Source organism: Candoia aspera, chromosome 9 (assembly GCF_035149785.1).
Source record: "Candoia aspera isolate rCanAsp1 chromosome 9, rCanAsp1.hap2, whole genome shotgun sequence".
In the NCBI taxonomy this organism is placed as follows: Eukaryota; Metazoa; Chordata; class Lepidosauria; order Squamata; family Boidae; genus Candoia; species Candoia aspera.
The window spans coordinates 2715160-2729411 of NC_086161.1; the positions used below are offsets into that span (position 1 = coordinate 2715160).

Here is a 14252-nt window from a genome sequence, read left to right on the forward strand (position 1 = left end):
GAAAGCATCTTTAAACCACAGATAAAGTTAACAAGATTCTAGCAGGGTAAAATGGGGCTGAGATGCTAGAGAAAATCTCAGTCTTCACCTCATTTTTCAGAGCTTTCTTGCATCCAGCTCCTTCTCTTTGGAGTCACCTATATTTTGAGTCCAGTCTCCTTGGGTTTAAAATAACCTTTGAAATATTTGTAAGTTCAGGATTTTTAGGAAGCTGGAAGAACTTTTCTTTTTAATGACATTACTCAGCGCTGGTTGAAATGATGGCATTGCCAGAAATAACACTAATATTGTAAATTATTATATTGTGAAATTGTTGACACGGCTTTACCCTGTGTTCTGATCTTTCCTGTTTTAGGGTACAACTACTAGCAACCACTACCTCCTCCTTCTTGCCCACCTCTCTGGGCCTCACGGCACAGAGAAGTGAGCACAGTAAGCCCACTTTCTAAAACATGGGCATGATGTAACGTGCAGTTGCCCTCCTCACCCTGAAAACAGGTTCTGGAGGTGCAAAACGAACCCACCTCTGTCAAGGCAAGGAGATCCATTTTCTCTTTTCCTCTGTGACCCCCCTGTGGGTTATTGAGGGTGGGCTCAGAGCCCACAGCCATCAAAAGAAGGCAGGAAGGAGTGGAAAGAAAGGGAATTGGTCCATCAGCCTTCCCAAGTTCAGCCACAGATGGGCTGCCAAATTCCCTAAGGCCCTAAATGCATTTTGGCTTGAACGAATGAAAACCCAAGATGGGGATTATTCGAGGAGCCATATGTTCCTTGCTGTACAAGCACACTTAAGCGCTTTTTCCGTCACCATGATTAATGGTGCGCCTTCTTACTAAGTCATACGTTTCTAGCCTTCAGGACTGACTAAATGGGCTTGGAATACTGCTACCATATTGCTTAAAATACCCGGCCAAAATGAACTCCCATTAATCCCCAGCAATTGAAGAAAAGATGGACGGTAGAACCTCCCACCCCAAGGATGTTCACATTGTACCCAAAGTAAAACTCCACACTCGGCCAAGACTTTGAAGATGTCTGGGCTGATTTTACGGAACTAGCAGAAAGTCCAGGAATGTAAGGCGTGGGAAGCTCATGGTTCTCCACAGGAAACATGCTCTGAAGGCTGGAACGAGTGAGCCCAGAAACATCTTTATCCTATTTCCCATCCCTTATTTGAAGTTCTTACAACAGAAATGGAAGAAAAGCTATTTTCAGAACAAGCCAGGCTAATTGTGGTATCTGCTGCAAAGCACAGGACGAGCATGTGGTGTCCAAAGTACAGGACCTGACAGATCTGGATGGGTTTAAAAAAAAAATCCTGAAACCTGGAAACAGAGCAGATTTATAAAGAGGTTCATCAGCCGCCCCTGCGCCTTTTAGCAGTTGTGACAACAAAGTCAACTGAAAGTTGGATCTCCCAGAGCTTTGATCTTCATCCTGACTTTGCTAGCACAGTTCCAGGCAACTGACGGTAACCATTCCTCCTATCTGGCTGGGGCTCCAAATGGGTTTTTCTGTATTTCCATTGAGGAAATGTTCCCGAGATCAAGCTATGACCCTTGGTCACTGAGAGACCGTGCAACTCCAACTCAAAATACCTAGGAACCGGGCAGGAATTCCCTTCAGACCATCAGGCACGCAAATACGAGAAGAGGCGGATTCCCAACCCTCCTTCCCAGAAGTTGCTTTGGCCACAAACGGGTAAAGTAGAGAAACCTTTTCTAAGGATGCTGCTGGCCTACAAAACAAGACTATCAGCCCCCATGCTGACACCAAACAATGCTGGTGAGAACTTGCCCATTCTTTTACACCAGTCTTCTGCTTCCAGCTCCACCACCAGGCTCAGTTCCCTGAGAAGTACTTAAGCCAGTGTTTCTCAACCGTAGCAACTTGAAAACGTGTGGACTTCAACTCCCAGAACTCCCCAGCCAGCAGAGCTCCCAGGAATTCTAGGAGCTGTGAGAAACACTGATTTAAACAACCTCAACAAAGCGAATGTTTTGCAAAGCGCTGGCAAAGCTGCCCAGCATTTCCAGTCCAGCCCACTAATCCATCTTCCTCTCCCCCACCCCATATCCCCCCCCACAGCCCCAGAGGAACTGAGCTCTGCCTGGAGACGAAGCCCAAATGTCCTTTACCTCTGTGAAGCTCTCGTGCACGACATCCCACAGTTTTCCCTGGCCCAGGCAGGCAAGCATTTTTCAGAAAGCCCTGCAAAGGGTTGAGTTCTTGGATCACGCAGAGCAAATCCTGCTGCCTTGGAGACCACCCCCTTTTCCTCCTCCTTCCAGAGACAAGGACTTGCAGCTGAGGGCAGCCTCTTCCACGGCCCCTTAGGGGCAGCCCCTCAGTGCAAAGGGGATACTGGACCCCAGGCCAAGGCTTGCACTGGGCATGCTCTGACAGGAGCCACAGGGTGGGGGGGGCAGCAGCTTGGGAGATGCCGTCCCGATCTGTTCCTGGAGAAACCCACCAGCTTATCCTGCCCAGTCCCAGGAACTGGACGGGAAAAACATCTGCAACACATTTCCAGAAGCCAGCCTCTCCATCTGACGCAAGGGGGCTGCGAGCCCAAGGAGGGGAGGGGAGGGGGGGAGGTCCAAACGGGCTTGGCTAAGAAGGGAATGTAGCAAAAAAAAATTTTTTTTAATTAAAAAGCCGAAAGGTTAACAAGACTTCCAACGTTGAAACTCTGAAACCAAAAGCTGAACGTTAGCCCCAGTATAGAAACAATAAGCAGAATAAATGCCTCATTCACCAACACCTCTTGAACTTTAGAAGGCATCGCAGGCAGGTCTCGCTTAGCGAAGCTGACGAACCCCACAAAACGGTCGCGTGATTTGAATTAACACTATTCAAAGTGATGTTTCTACGGAAAACAGGATACTCTGTTCCAGCTCGATGGAAACGAGCAATGAAAATAATTTAAGCATAATTTTTTATATGTGTATTAACGAATATTACAGTGAAGGATAAAAAGAATGATTTAAATTTATGGTTAACAAAGTCACAGAGTAGTTATAGACAGCAAAATAAAACGTAGTTTTTCCACCAACTTTGGGGATCCCACGGGGAGCCTGCGCGACGGTGGTGTGGTGTGTAGATGGGCGTTCTCCCGCAATCTTTGCTTTTATTACCTTATGTATCTTGTTTTTATTTGTTTTTTAAAGTGTTTTAATAGTTGTGCTATTGTTTTAACTACTGGTTGTACGCCACCCGGAGCCACATTTAGCGAGTTGGGCAGCTATATAAATGTGCAAATAAATAAATAAATAAATAAAAACCAAAAAATTCTACCGTACATTCAGGCATTCCAACATCTCATCCTTATTTTAGCATTGCTACGACCACGTCATTCAATTACATCAAATTCTTGCTCTAATGTAATAAGAAGCCTCTTTTTTAAACTTGTACAGTTTTCCTCTGACAGAATCTTCCTTTCCTCCATTCTGTGCACACAAAGGTCAGCAGTGTTTAACACCCCAATTGCACACGCACTAGGCCTCGCATGAACTGAATTTTAGGTTGCATTAAACGCGACCTGCTGTCAATTTACAATTTGACTAAATCAAATATTGCATTATTAGAACTTGCACTCTTCAGCAAAGGATCGTTACCTTGTCGTGGTGCTGGAGCTTGAGCACCTCAATGATGCCATGAGCTAAACCGTGAAGGGCCACCCAAGACGGGAAGGTCATGACAGAGAGGTCAGACTAAATGCGATCCCTGGGGAAGGTAATGGCAACCCACCCCAGTATTCTTGCCGTGAAAACTAAATGGATCAGTACAAACAGAGATATGTCGGTATACCATCGGAAGATGAGACCCCCAGGTCGGAAGATGGTCAAAATGCTACTGGGGAGGAACAGAGGATGAGTTCAACTAGCCCCAGACGTGATGACGCAGCTAGCTCAAAGCCGAAAGGACGGCTAGCGGCCGACGGTGCTGGTGGTGAACGGCGAATCCGATGTTCTAAGGATCAACACACCATCGGAACCTGGAATGTAAGATCTATGAGCCAGGGCAAATTGGATGTGGTTATTGGTGAGATGTCAAGATTAAAGATAGACATTCTGGGCGTCAGTGAACTGAAATGGACTAGAATGGGCCACTTCACATCAAATGACCACCAGATCTACTACTGTGGACAAGAGGACCACAGAAGAAATGGAGTAGCCTTCATAATTAATAGTAAAGTGGCTAAAGCAGTGCTTGGATACAACCCAAAAAATGACAGAATGATCTCAATTCGAATTCAGGGCAAGCCATCTAACATCACAGTGATCCAAATATACGCCCCAACCACAAATGCTGAAGAAGCTGAAGTAGAGCAGTTCTATGAGGATCTGCAGCACCTACTGGACAACACGCCTAAAAGAGATGTTATTTTCATCACAGGAGACTGGAATGCTAAGGTGGGCAGTCAAATGACACCTCGAATTACAGGTAAGTATGGCCTGGGAGAACAAAATGAAGCAGGACATAGGCTGATAGAATTTTGCCAAGACAACTCACTCTGCATAACAAACACTCTCTTCCAACAACCTAAGAGAAGGCTTTATACATGGACTTCACCAGATGGACAACACCGAAATCAGATTGATTACATCCTTTGCAGCCAAAGGTGGCGGACATCTGTACACTCGGTAAAAACAAGGCCTGGAGCTGACTGTAGTTCCGATCACGAACTTCTTCTTGCACAATTTAGGATCAGACTAAAGAGATTAGGGAAGACCCACAGATCAGCTAGATATGAGCTCACTAATATTCCTAAGGAATATGCAGTGGAGGTGAAGAATAGATTTAAGGGACTGGACTTAGTAGATAGGGTCCCAGAAGAACTCTGGACAGAAGTTGGCAGCACTGTTCAGGAGGCGGCAACAAAATACATCCCAAAGAAAGAGAAAACCAAGAAGGCAAAATGGCTGTCTGCTGAGACACTAGAAGTAGCCCAAGAAAGAAGGAAAGCAAAAGGCAACAGTGATAAGGGGAGATATGCCCAATTAAATGCAAAATTCCAGAGGTTAGCCAGAAGAGATAAGGAATTATTTTTAAACAAGCAATGTGCGGAAGTGGAAGAAGACAACAGAATAGGAAGGACAAGAGACCTCTTCCAGAAAATTAGAAACATTGGAGGTAAATTCCAGGCAAAACTGGGTATGATCAAAAACAAAGATGGCAAGGACCTAACAGAAGAAGAAGAGATCAAGAAAAGGTGGCAAGAATATACAGAAGACCTGTATAGGAAGGATAACAATATCGGGGATAGCTTTGACGGTGTGGTCGGTGAGCTAGAGCCAGACATCCTGAAGAGTGAGGTTGAGTGGGCCTTAAGAAGCATTGCTAATAACAAGGCAGCAGGAGACGACGGCATCCCAGCGGAACTGTTCAAAATCTTGCAAGATGATGCTGTCAAGGTAATGCATGCTATATGCCAGCAAATTTGGAAAACACAAGAATGGCCATCAGATTGGAAAAAATCAACTTATATCCCCATACCAAAAAAGGGAAACACTAAAGAATGTTCAAACTATCGAACAGTGGCACTCATTTCGCATGCCAGTAAGGTAATGCTCAAGATCCTGCAAGGTAGACTTCAGCAGTTCATGGAGCGAGAATTGCCAGATGTACAAGCTGGGTTTAGAAAAGGCAGAGGAACTAGAGACCAAATTGCCAATATCCGCTGGATAATGGAAAAAGCCAGGGAGTTTCAGAAAAACATCTATTTCTGTTTTATTGACTATTCTAAAGCCTTTGACTGTGTGGACCATAACAAATTGTGGCAAGTTCTTAGCGGTATGGGGATACCAAGTCATCTTGTCTGCCTCCTGAAGAATCTGTATAACGACCAAGTAGCAACAGTAAGAACAGACCACGGAACAACTGACTGGTTTAGGATTGGGAAAGGAGTACGGCAGGGCTGTATACTCTCACCCTACCTATTCAACTTGTATGCAGAACACATCATGCGACAAGCTGGGCTTGAGGAATCCAAGGTTGGAGTTAAAATCTCTGGAAGAAACATTAACAATCTCAGATATGCAGATGATACCACTTTGATGGCTGAAAGCGAAGAGGAACTGAGGAGCCTTATGATGAAGGTGAAAGAAGAAAGTGCAAAAGCTGGCTTGCAGCTAAACCTCAAAAAAACCAAGATTATGGCAACCAGCTTGATTGATAACTGGCAAATAGAGGGAGAAAATGTAGAAGCAGTGAAAGACTTTGTATTTCTAGGTGCAAAGATTACTGCAGATGCTGACTGCAGTCAGGAAATCAGAAGACGCTTAATCCTTGGGAGAAGAGCAATGACAAATCTCGATAAAATAGTTAAGAGCAGAGACATCACACTGACAACAAAGGTCCACATAGTTAAAGCAATGGTGTTCCCCGTAGTAACATATGGCTGCGAGAGCTGGACCATAAGGAAGGCTGAGCGAAGGAAGATCGATGCTTTTGAACTGTGGTGTTGGAGGAAAATTCTGAGAGTGCCTTGGACTGCAAGAAGATCAAACCAGTCCATCCTCCAGGAAATAAAGCCAGACTGCTCACTTGAGGGAATGATATTAAAGGCAAAACTGAAATACTTTGGCCACATAATGAGAAGACAGGACACCCTGGAGAAGATGCTGATGCTAGGGAGAGTGGAAGGCAAAAGGAAGAGGGGCCGACCAAGGGCAAGATGGATGGATGATATTCTAGAGGTGACGGACTCGTCCCTGGGGGAGCTGGGGGTGTTGACGACCGACAGGAAGCTCTGGCGTGGGCTGGTCCATGAAGTCACGAAGAGTCGGAAGCGACTAAACGAATAAACAACAACAAGAACTTGCACTAATTTCAACTTCCCTATACAGGTAGACCTCGACTACAACCACAATAGGGACCAGAACTTCAGTCACTAAGTGATGTGATCATTAAGTGAGGCACCACATGGCTGCTTCCAACTTTACGACCTTTTTTGCCACAGTCGTTAAGCAAATCCAGCTTCTCCCGTTGATTTTGTCAGAAACTGTCTGGGAAGGTCACAAATGGCAATCACATGAACCCGGGATGCTGCAACCATTTTAAATGCATGCCAGTTGCCAAGCGCTTGATTTTGATCACGTGACTGCAGGGACACTGCAATGGTCATAAGTGCGAGGACTGGTTGTCACTTTTTTCAGCACTGTCGTAACTTGGAATGGTTGCTAAAGGAACGGTCATAAGTCAAGGACTACCTGTATATGCAAGAATTACAGGAAGCTCCTTGGTCAGATACGGTTCTGTACATGTTCCTAGCTCAGATTTGGAAATCATCATTCAGCAAAGAGAGAAAAACAAATCAGGGGCCATTCTGTCATTGGCCTCCTTGCCCCTTTCCACCATGCTTCAGAAGTGATTCAGGCTTGGTTCCTCCTCTTGGGCATCCTGATAGTAAACCTCACAGAGATATAGCAGAAAATGGCTTTGGGTTGTATTGCCCTGTTAACTCTTTCTGCATATTTCCTAAGTAGCATGCTTCCTTTTCTGGAGCTTTTAAAATACAGAACGGAACAGAAAATCAAGGCTATATAGTGCCAAAAAATGTAACACCATGTAGAAAACAGTACGTTTCTTCCTTCGTACAAAGATGGGACGATAACCAAAGAGGAATATAGCAAGGCCCGGGACGCGAACAGAGATCCAAGGTGCATCAGCATCTTAGCCACATTTGCAGCAATTGGTGGCATGGAAATGATAATGCAGAGAAACTTTTATTCTGCCCAGTTCTTTGCTTCTCCTTCTCTTTTGTTAACAAAATGGGCTTGGGGCTATTGGGGGGGGACTCTCAGCGCTGCCTGGAAGGTTGAAAAAACAGATGGGGCATTATCAGGGGCAGCCCTGGAATAATCCTGTGCTGAACCACTGAAGGGGCCGGTTAATCATTTCACCATGTGATGCTGACTGTACATTTTTTTCCGCCATCCAACCCCAAGAGAGCATTTCTCTGTTTTCCAGTTGGAGCCTCCTCTGGGCCGCTTCAAAGAAGGGCTCAGAAAAATCAGCAGGGTTTGCTCTCAAAGAGACTTCCTTACAGACCCTCCAAGAGACTTCCTTACAGATCCATAAAATTGAGATTAAAAAATCAGGGGAGTCCAGAGGATGGGGTTAAAAAAAGTCAAGATGATGATCCGGATTGTGCAGCCCCCTTTTCACAGGCACTACACATGCAACGCATATCAAAAGGGGGGGGTCAACTTCTCTGTTGTGGCCCCCATCTTGACTTATTAACCCCCGCTCCCAGATGCCTCTGCAATAAATGCAATACATCATATGGTTCATGTCACCCAAGCTTTTATTATACCAGAAAAATCCAGGACCTACACAGGATTGCATAAATTATACACTTTTCCACATGTTGGCTTAAATTTGTTTATGCTAATTACTCTAATAAGGGTAAGCAAAATGGGGCCATGAGAAGGGACTATGGACCCTCATCAATAGTATTTTTGGCAACTTCTAGCAGAATCCGTGGTCAACTTTCAACGAGTTTTTCTGACAAAGGAAGGACTAGAAATTGTTTTTTAAAAAATGTAATCTGGGATTCTTCACTTCTGCATTTTAAACTATTGCCTAAAATCAGTATGAAGAACTATTATTATGACCAAGTATTGAAGCTGATAGATCTTAATTCTTTACATATCTATCTTTACATATCATTGCACGTGTGTTTGTGTGCAATGTGGACTCACAAAGAGTAAAATATTATAAAACAAACCTATCAGATCTCCATTTCTTAACTTCTGACATCTCAGTGCACCAGGGATGAGTATTTATACACAATCTTTCTCATGAAATAAATGTGAGCTACCAGCCTCAGGAGGGAGGAAACAATTATCACCATTTCTGAAATTATGATGCTTGGATGCAACAGCCTTCCACAAAAGCTTGTATCATATTACAAAAAGGATGTTTATGATTGTCTAGTAAAAATGTCCACAAACCCCAACACTGAAACATTAACAAATGTAGCATGTCAAAAGTTCCCCTTCTAATATAATCTGGGGAAAAGGGAGTCATAGCTAATGAAACCAAATTGAACGTATTCACGCAAGACACCAGGGAATTATCTGCATAACAGGGGACAGCTGTCTCTAGCAGTCTCCAGTTCTTAGCACTTAGGTGGGTCAGCATTTAAAAAAGGCTATTTTTTCCCGTAAATTCTGAAATCCTTCAAAAGTGTTGCTGAGGTGGCTGCTGCCAGAACAAGTTTACAGGATTAAATCCCTTCAACGCAGTTTAAATATTGAAACAGACGCAACAGAGCAGGCTAAGTAACATTGAGGAGTTGATGGGCTCTGAGGTTTTACATTCAGGACCAGAAGAAAAGGAACTGAGCTGCTCTCAAGGTGTGATGTCAGTTTAGGGCTATCCATCACGCCCAGATGTTTACAACAAACCCAAGGTCACATCAAATGACAACAGGCACGCAGTGAAGCAATGATGCAAATCCTACCCATTCTGAAATAACTAAGTCATGGTATTTGCTTCATGATATCATAATGTACATTTCATCAACTGACTCCCCACGAGGATGCTTATGATGTCACTTGAAGATGAGAACTAATTCCTAAACAATTCTTTTTCTGAAAATGTGATTCCAAACAGAAAGAAGACTGAGGTATTTTTACCATTTGGGGGCAGAGTCTACCAGGATGATGCATTCGCTGAAATAAAGGGTGCAGGGAAGTTCTTGCTATACAGCAGCCAAAAAATACTGTGGATAGTTCACCAACTACTGCCTTTCTTATCCTCCTATTTCTGACTTCGTAAGCCTATCATTCCAGAACTACAGTGCAGATAGTCCTCAACTTATGACCACAATGTTCTGTTGCTAGGCGAGGCATTGTTAAGTGAGTCACGGCCGATTTTATGACCTTTTTGCCACAGTCATTAAGTGAATCACCATGGTTGTTAAGCGAATTCTGCTCCCCCATTGACTTTGCTTGTCAGAAGCCAGCTGGGAAGGTTGCAAATGGTGATCACATGACCCCGGAATGCTGCAACCATCATCAGTGTAAGCCAGTTGCCAAGCACCTTAATTTTGATCAGATGACTACAGGGATGCTGCAACTGTTGTAAGTGCAAGGAGTGGTTCTAAGTTGCTTTTTTCAGTGTCATTGTAACTTTGAATGGTTGCTAAACGAATGGTCATAAGTCGAGGACTACCTGTATATGAAACTTGCTGCTCATTTGAGACAGGCAGGCAGAAGTCCCTCCAAAAAACAACAGAACTTTCCTCTTTTCCCTCTCTTATAATCCCATTAAAACAAGCTTTAGAAGAATTATACTCCAATTTTCCCTGAATGATTTGCTTCCCTCAAACTGGTGTCTCCTCTGCCAGGCTGGGATTTCAAAGGTCTTATGACAAAGCCTTGGCTCAAGCCCTGAAACCAGAAGTTGGTTTTAAGAAGCAGAAGCTGAGAAACTGATCTCGGCATCTGCTGGGTGCAATATCACTGGGTTCTGCTCTTTGCAAACAAAAAGAGACCTTTTCTGGAGAGCTTGTTCTGCCATTAAGTTGCAGGGAACAAAGCTACCTTTCATTCATCACCAGAAGTCACAATAAATGAGGTCATTGGAGCAAAGCTACTCTGGGCAGCTTAGGAAAGAGATCTGCTGTCAACAGGGACAGGCAGGGCAATAAAATAATGGAAAATATTAAACCCCAGACCCACTGTGAGGTCACTCCAAAAACCTTATTAAACAGGAACTGGCAGGTAGACAACCACAGGTGTGACTTTCCTGCCTTTTTACAAGAAATATAAGAACGCTAAGAATGGCCGTGTCTCATGCAGAAGAGAGCAAAGTCTAGAACCAACTTCCGGGTCAGTGTTTCTCAACCATAGCTGGCTGGGGAATTCTGGGAGTTGAAGCCCACACATCTTAGAGTTGCCAAGGTTGAGGATCACCGTTCTAGGTCAATGTTAAACCTTGGGGATTCACCCCATTTAGGAATTAGCGCCCTAAACGCCTGATCCCTATGTTTGGAAAATACTTTATCTCAGGCGGCCTGCCAAGCTAAGACATCAGAGCATATCTGGATTAGAACTAAAATGGATTAGAACGAGAAAGAACCTTCTGGCACCTTCAGGACTCGTTCATGTATTACACAGATTTTAAGCCTTAAAAGCAAGCATTCTTCTATGCAAAGAACACAAACCCATTTTGAAAAAAGCCTGAGGAGATAAGCTCTTGGCTCTTCTTCATGGTGGAAGAATCTGAAAATTCAAATGCCTGGTGAAAAAAGCAAGGGTCGAAGGAAGTCTTAGAGATGATGCAGTCCAACCTCTGGCCCTAGGCAGGAATCCATTACTAGACCATCCACTATTAATACCATTATGACCTTGCTCAGAACATATCCAGGTCTGGGATTTGCAGAACGAAGCTGCAGGTGGGAGAGGTTCAGGAAACCCCAACTCTGCTTCTTTAGAGAGTGAATGCTTTTTTAAAAATTCCGCACAAGGACCACTTCTCATCCTTCCTTCAGGAATTCCAAACAGTACCTTATCCATTCCAATAAAAAACTTCAAACGTTCAGCCAAAAGCACTCCTGTAAGAGTTATAGCAACAGAGATACCTGTTAAGGCAGCCACAAAGAAGTAAAAGTGAAGGAAATCAAGCAGTGATTTTACTACAGCAGGGACTGGCTTCCGGTGACCTAAAATATAAAATTACAATTGCGTGATCATGACCTCTGCTGGTCAACTCTAATAAAATATATCCTTCTGCCACCAAGCATCTTCTTTTCCCTGTTCAGGCATACTCTGTGTAATGGGTACTTTCAATGATCGTTCCTAATCTTCTGTCTGCGTATCTTGGAAACTAAAATGCACTGTCCAACTATAAGGATTTAAGAGCTGCCTTGTGAGACCAGACCACGCGCTGCTCCAAACCAGTATCCAGCAAGGTATTTGCGGATGCACATCAGCAGGTTGCTGTCATTGTTGAGCTCTACTGACTTGGCACACAGGAGACTCACTTAGACATCACAAGGCACGAAGAACCCCAGTCAGTAGCAGGCAAGGAAACAGCTCAGCCCTAACCGTAATCCTATCTTTATTTTTTATGCTGTATTGATTTTATTGTAATTTCTTTCTTAAATGTTGTGAGCCACCCCAGTCACTGAGAATCGGGCAGCATACAATAAATATTTAAATTTATTTCATAAATTTATTTTACAAATTACAATAAACAATAAATAAACCAATAAACCAAATTGGTTTATTTATTGTAATTTATATTTTATTATTTTAATTCCGGTTTTATTGTAAACCGCCCAGAGTCCCCCTTTCTTGGGGGAGACTGGCGGAAAGAGAAGTTTGAAAAACAAACAAACAAACAAATAAATAAAAGTTTAATAAGTTGTTGTTGTTATTATTATTATCCTTCAAACTTTTCATTTCTTAATTGTTGGAAGACTTACAGAAGTTTCCCTGGGCTGTGATGGGTTACTAGGTCTTCCTTCCCCACCTGGGGTCTCCATGTTGGTGGTTAGAAACCTGGTTGAGGAAGGATGCAGAGCCGCCTTAGCAAGTTGAGGTCCATCTTCAGTCTTAAAGACTTCAAGTTGCCTATGCCATCTGCAACAAACAGAAGCAGGAGTGTAAAGTACAGATGTTGCGGAAGAACTGTGTTTGTCTATGGTGGCAGAACATCTGGAAGAGCCTGGTAGCATCTCTTTTTCAGAGTAGCCAGTTTGGTTAAAAGGCAGAACCCTGGTGAACTGCAGTTCATGAAGACCCCTGTAAAGCTGACCCCTTCAATACTGAGTTTTTCAACCTTGGCAACTTTAAGATGTGTGGACTTCAACTCCCAGAATTCCCCAGCCAGCAACACTGGCTGGGGAATTCTGGGAGTTGAAGCCACACATCTTAAAGTTGCCAAGGTTGAGAAACACTGCTTTAATAACAAAGGTTAGTCTGAGAAGGTGATGTTAGCAGACTCCTTCAGGGATGTACTTATATTTATGGCCAAATTGTTCATCAACAAAAACTCATTCTTCCTTTGAGAGTAGGGGAGGCTCCTGAAAAAGTTCTCCTAAATTTCAAATCTTATCTAGCATCACTGATTTACAGATCCTTAAGGTAGCACCATTTCAGTAACTTTGGTAAATTTATCTGCTGTGTACAGGATTCCTTTTCAGTCTTTGAAATTATACTCCACCCTCATGAAAACATTAGAACTGCATCTGTAAAAGTTAGCTTATGCCTTATTAAACTTCTTTATCTCTGAGCACGCAGCCTCCCTTAAGTGCTTTCTACAGAAAAGAAAAATATAAATTAAAAGCCGAACGGGCAAACCTGATATATTGCAGGCTATTCTCCATGCTTATATGAAAGCACTATATTTAACAGTTTAATAATTCATGATTACACTTTAATTGGAGGGATCAAACACTGATACTTCCTGGGCTAAAATGCTATCAGGGGATTAAGAATAAACCGGAAGGAACAAACTTGCCCCGATAACACACATTAATTTGTCATCCTTAAGTTTCCTAATATCCACTTTTCCCCCTTGATTATTCACACGAACTGTTCCGAAAAGCTTTCCACCAGAAGACCTGCAGGGAAATCCACTCCATCAAAACCGAAAAATAAAATACAGCAAAAGCATGACATTCTGCAAGGGGGGAAAAGGCAGAACTATTTGCGATATCAAATCCTGTTCCACAGCACAGCCAGTCCCAAGCCATCCGCCTCCCCCAAAAGAGCCCCCCCACTCAACATCTCCTTTTCACCTTTAAGTCCACCGCCCAGGGAACAACTTTCTGAGGACTTGCGTTTAGGTTCCCGCATTTGCAACATTGCAAAATCCATCCCCTGCTCCGGCCCCCCAATTTTTGCAATACTGCAAAATCCATGCCCTCCTTGCCCCCCACCCCAATTTTTGCAGCCCCCTCCCTTCTTGGAAAAGCGGCTTGGCCCCGCTGGGGAAGAGCTGGGGCTCCTCGGAGGGCGCCAGCCTGGGGGGCCCAGCCCGAGCGGACCCCCGGACGGACCCCGCTGGCCCGCAAGGCGGCGGCGGCGGCGGCGCTTCCCCCCGGACGGGCCCCACCTTCGGGGTCCCCCGCCGGCAGCAGAGCGACGCCGGGCCCGGCGGGGTTGCGTCGCCTCCCGGGAGCGGCCTGCCATCCCAGCGCGTTCCCGTTGCCGTGGAGACGGGCGCCGCGGCCCCCCCTGGCGGCCCGGGGTGGCGCCGCGGCTCTCCCGGGGCTTGAAGGGCGGACCCAC

The 14252-nt window shown here is 44.4% G+C and overlaps 1 protein-coding gene across 7 annotated transcripts in view; it reads right to left on the reverse strand.

Annotated features, from left to right (window-relative positions):
* Positions 1 to 12773, reverse strand: part of DIXDC1 (DIX domain containing 1) — a 47471-nt gene extending 34698 nt beyond the window's left edge. For 2 of the 7 annotated variants that reach the window (XM_063310936.1, XM_063310935.1), the window contains exon 1: positions 12443 to 12767. In XM_063310936.1, the coding sequence (XP_063167006.1) occupies positions 12443 to 12694 (252 nt within the window). In that variant the 5' untranslated portion in view covers positions 12695 to 12767. Of the gene's footprint in view, positions 1 to 2138; positions 2476 to 12442 lie in introns of those variants that run through there. The other 5 variants (XM_063310942.1, XM_063310939.1, XM_063310937.1 and 2 more) reach the window with 4 other exon arrangements.
* Positions 12774 to 14252: the final 1479 nt, after the last annotated feature.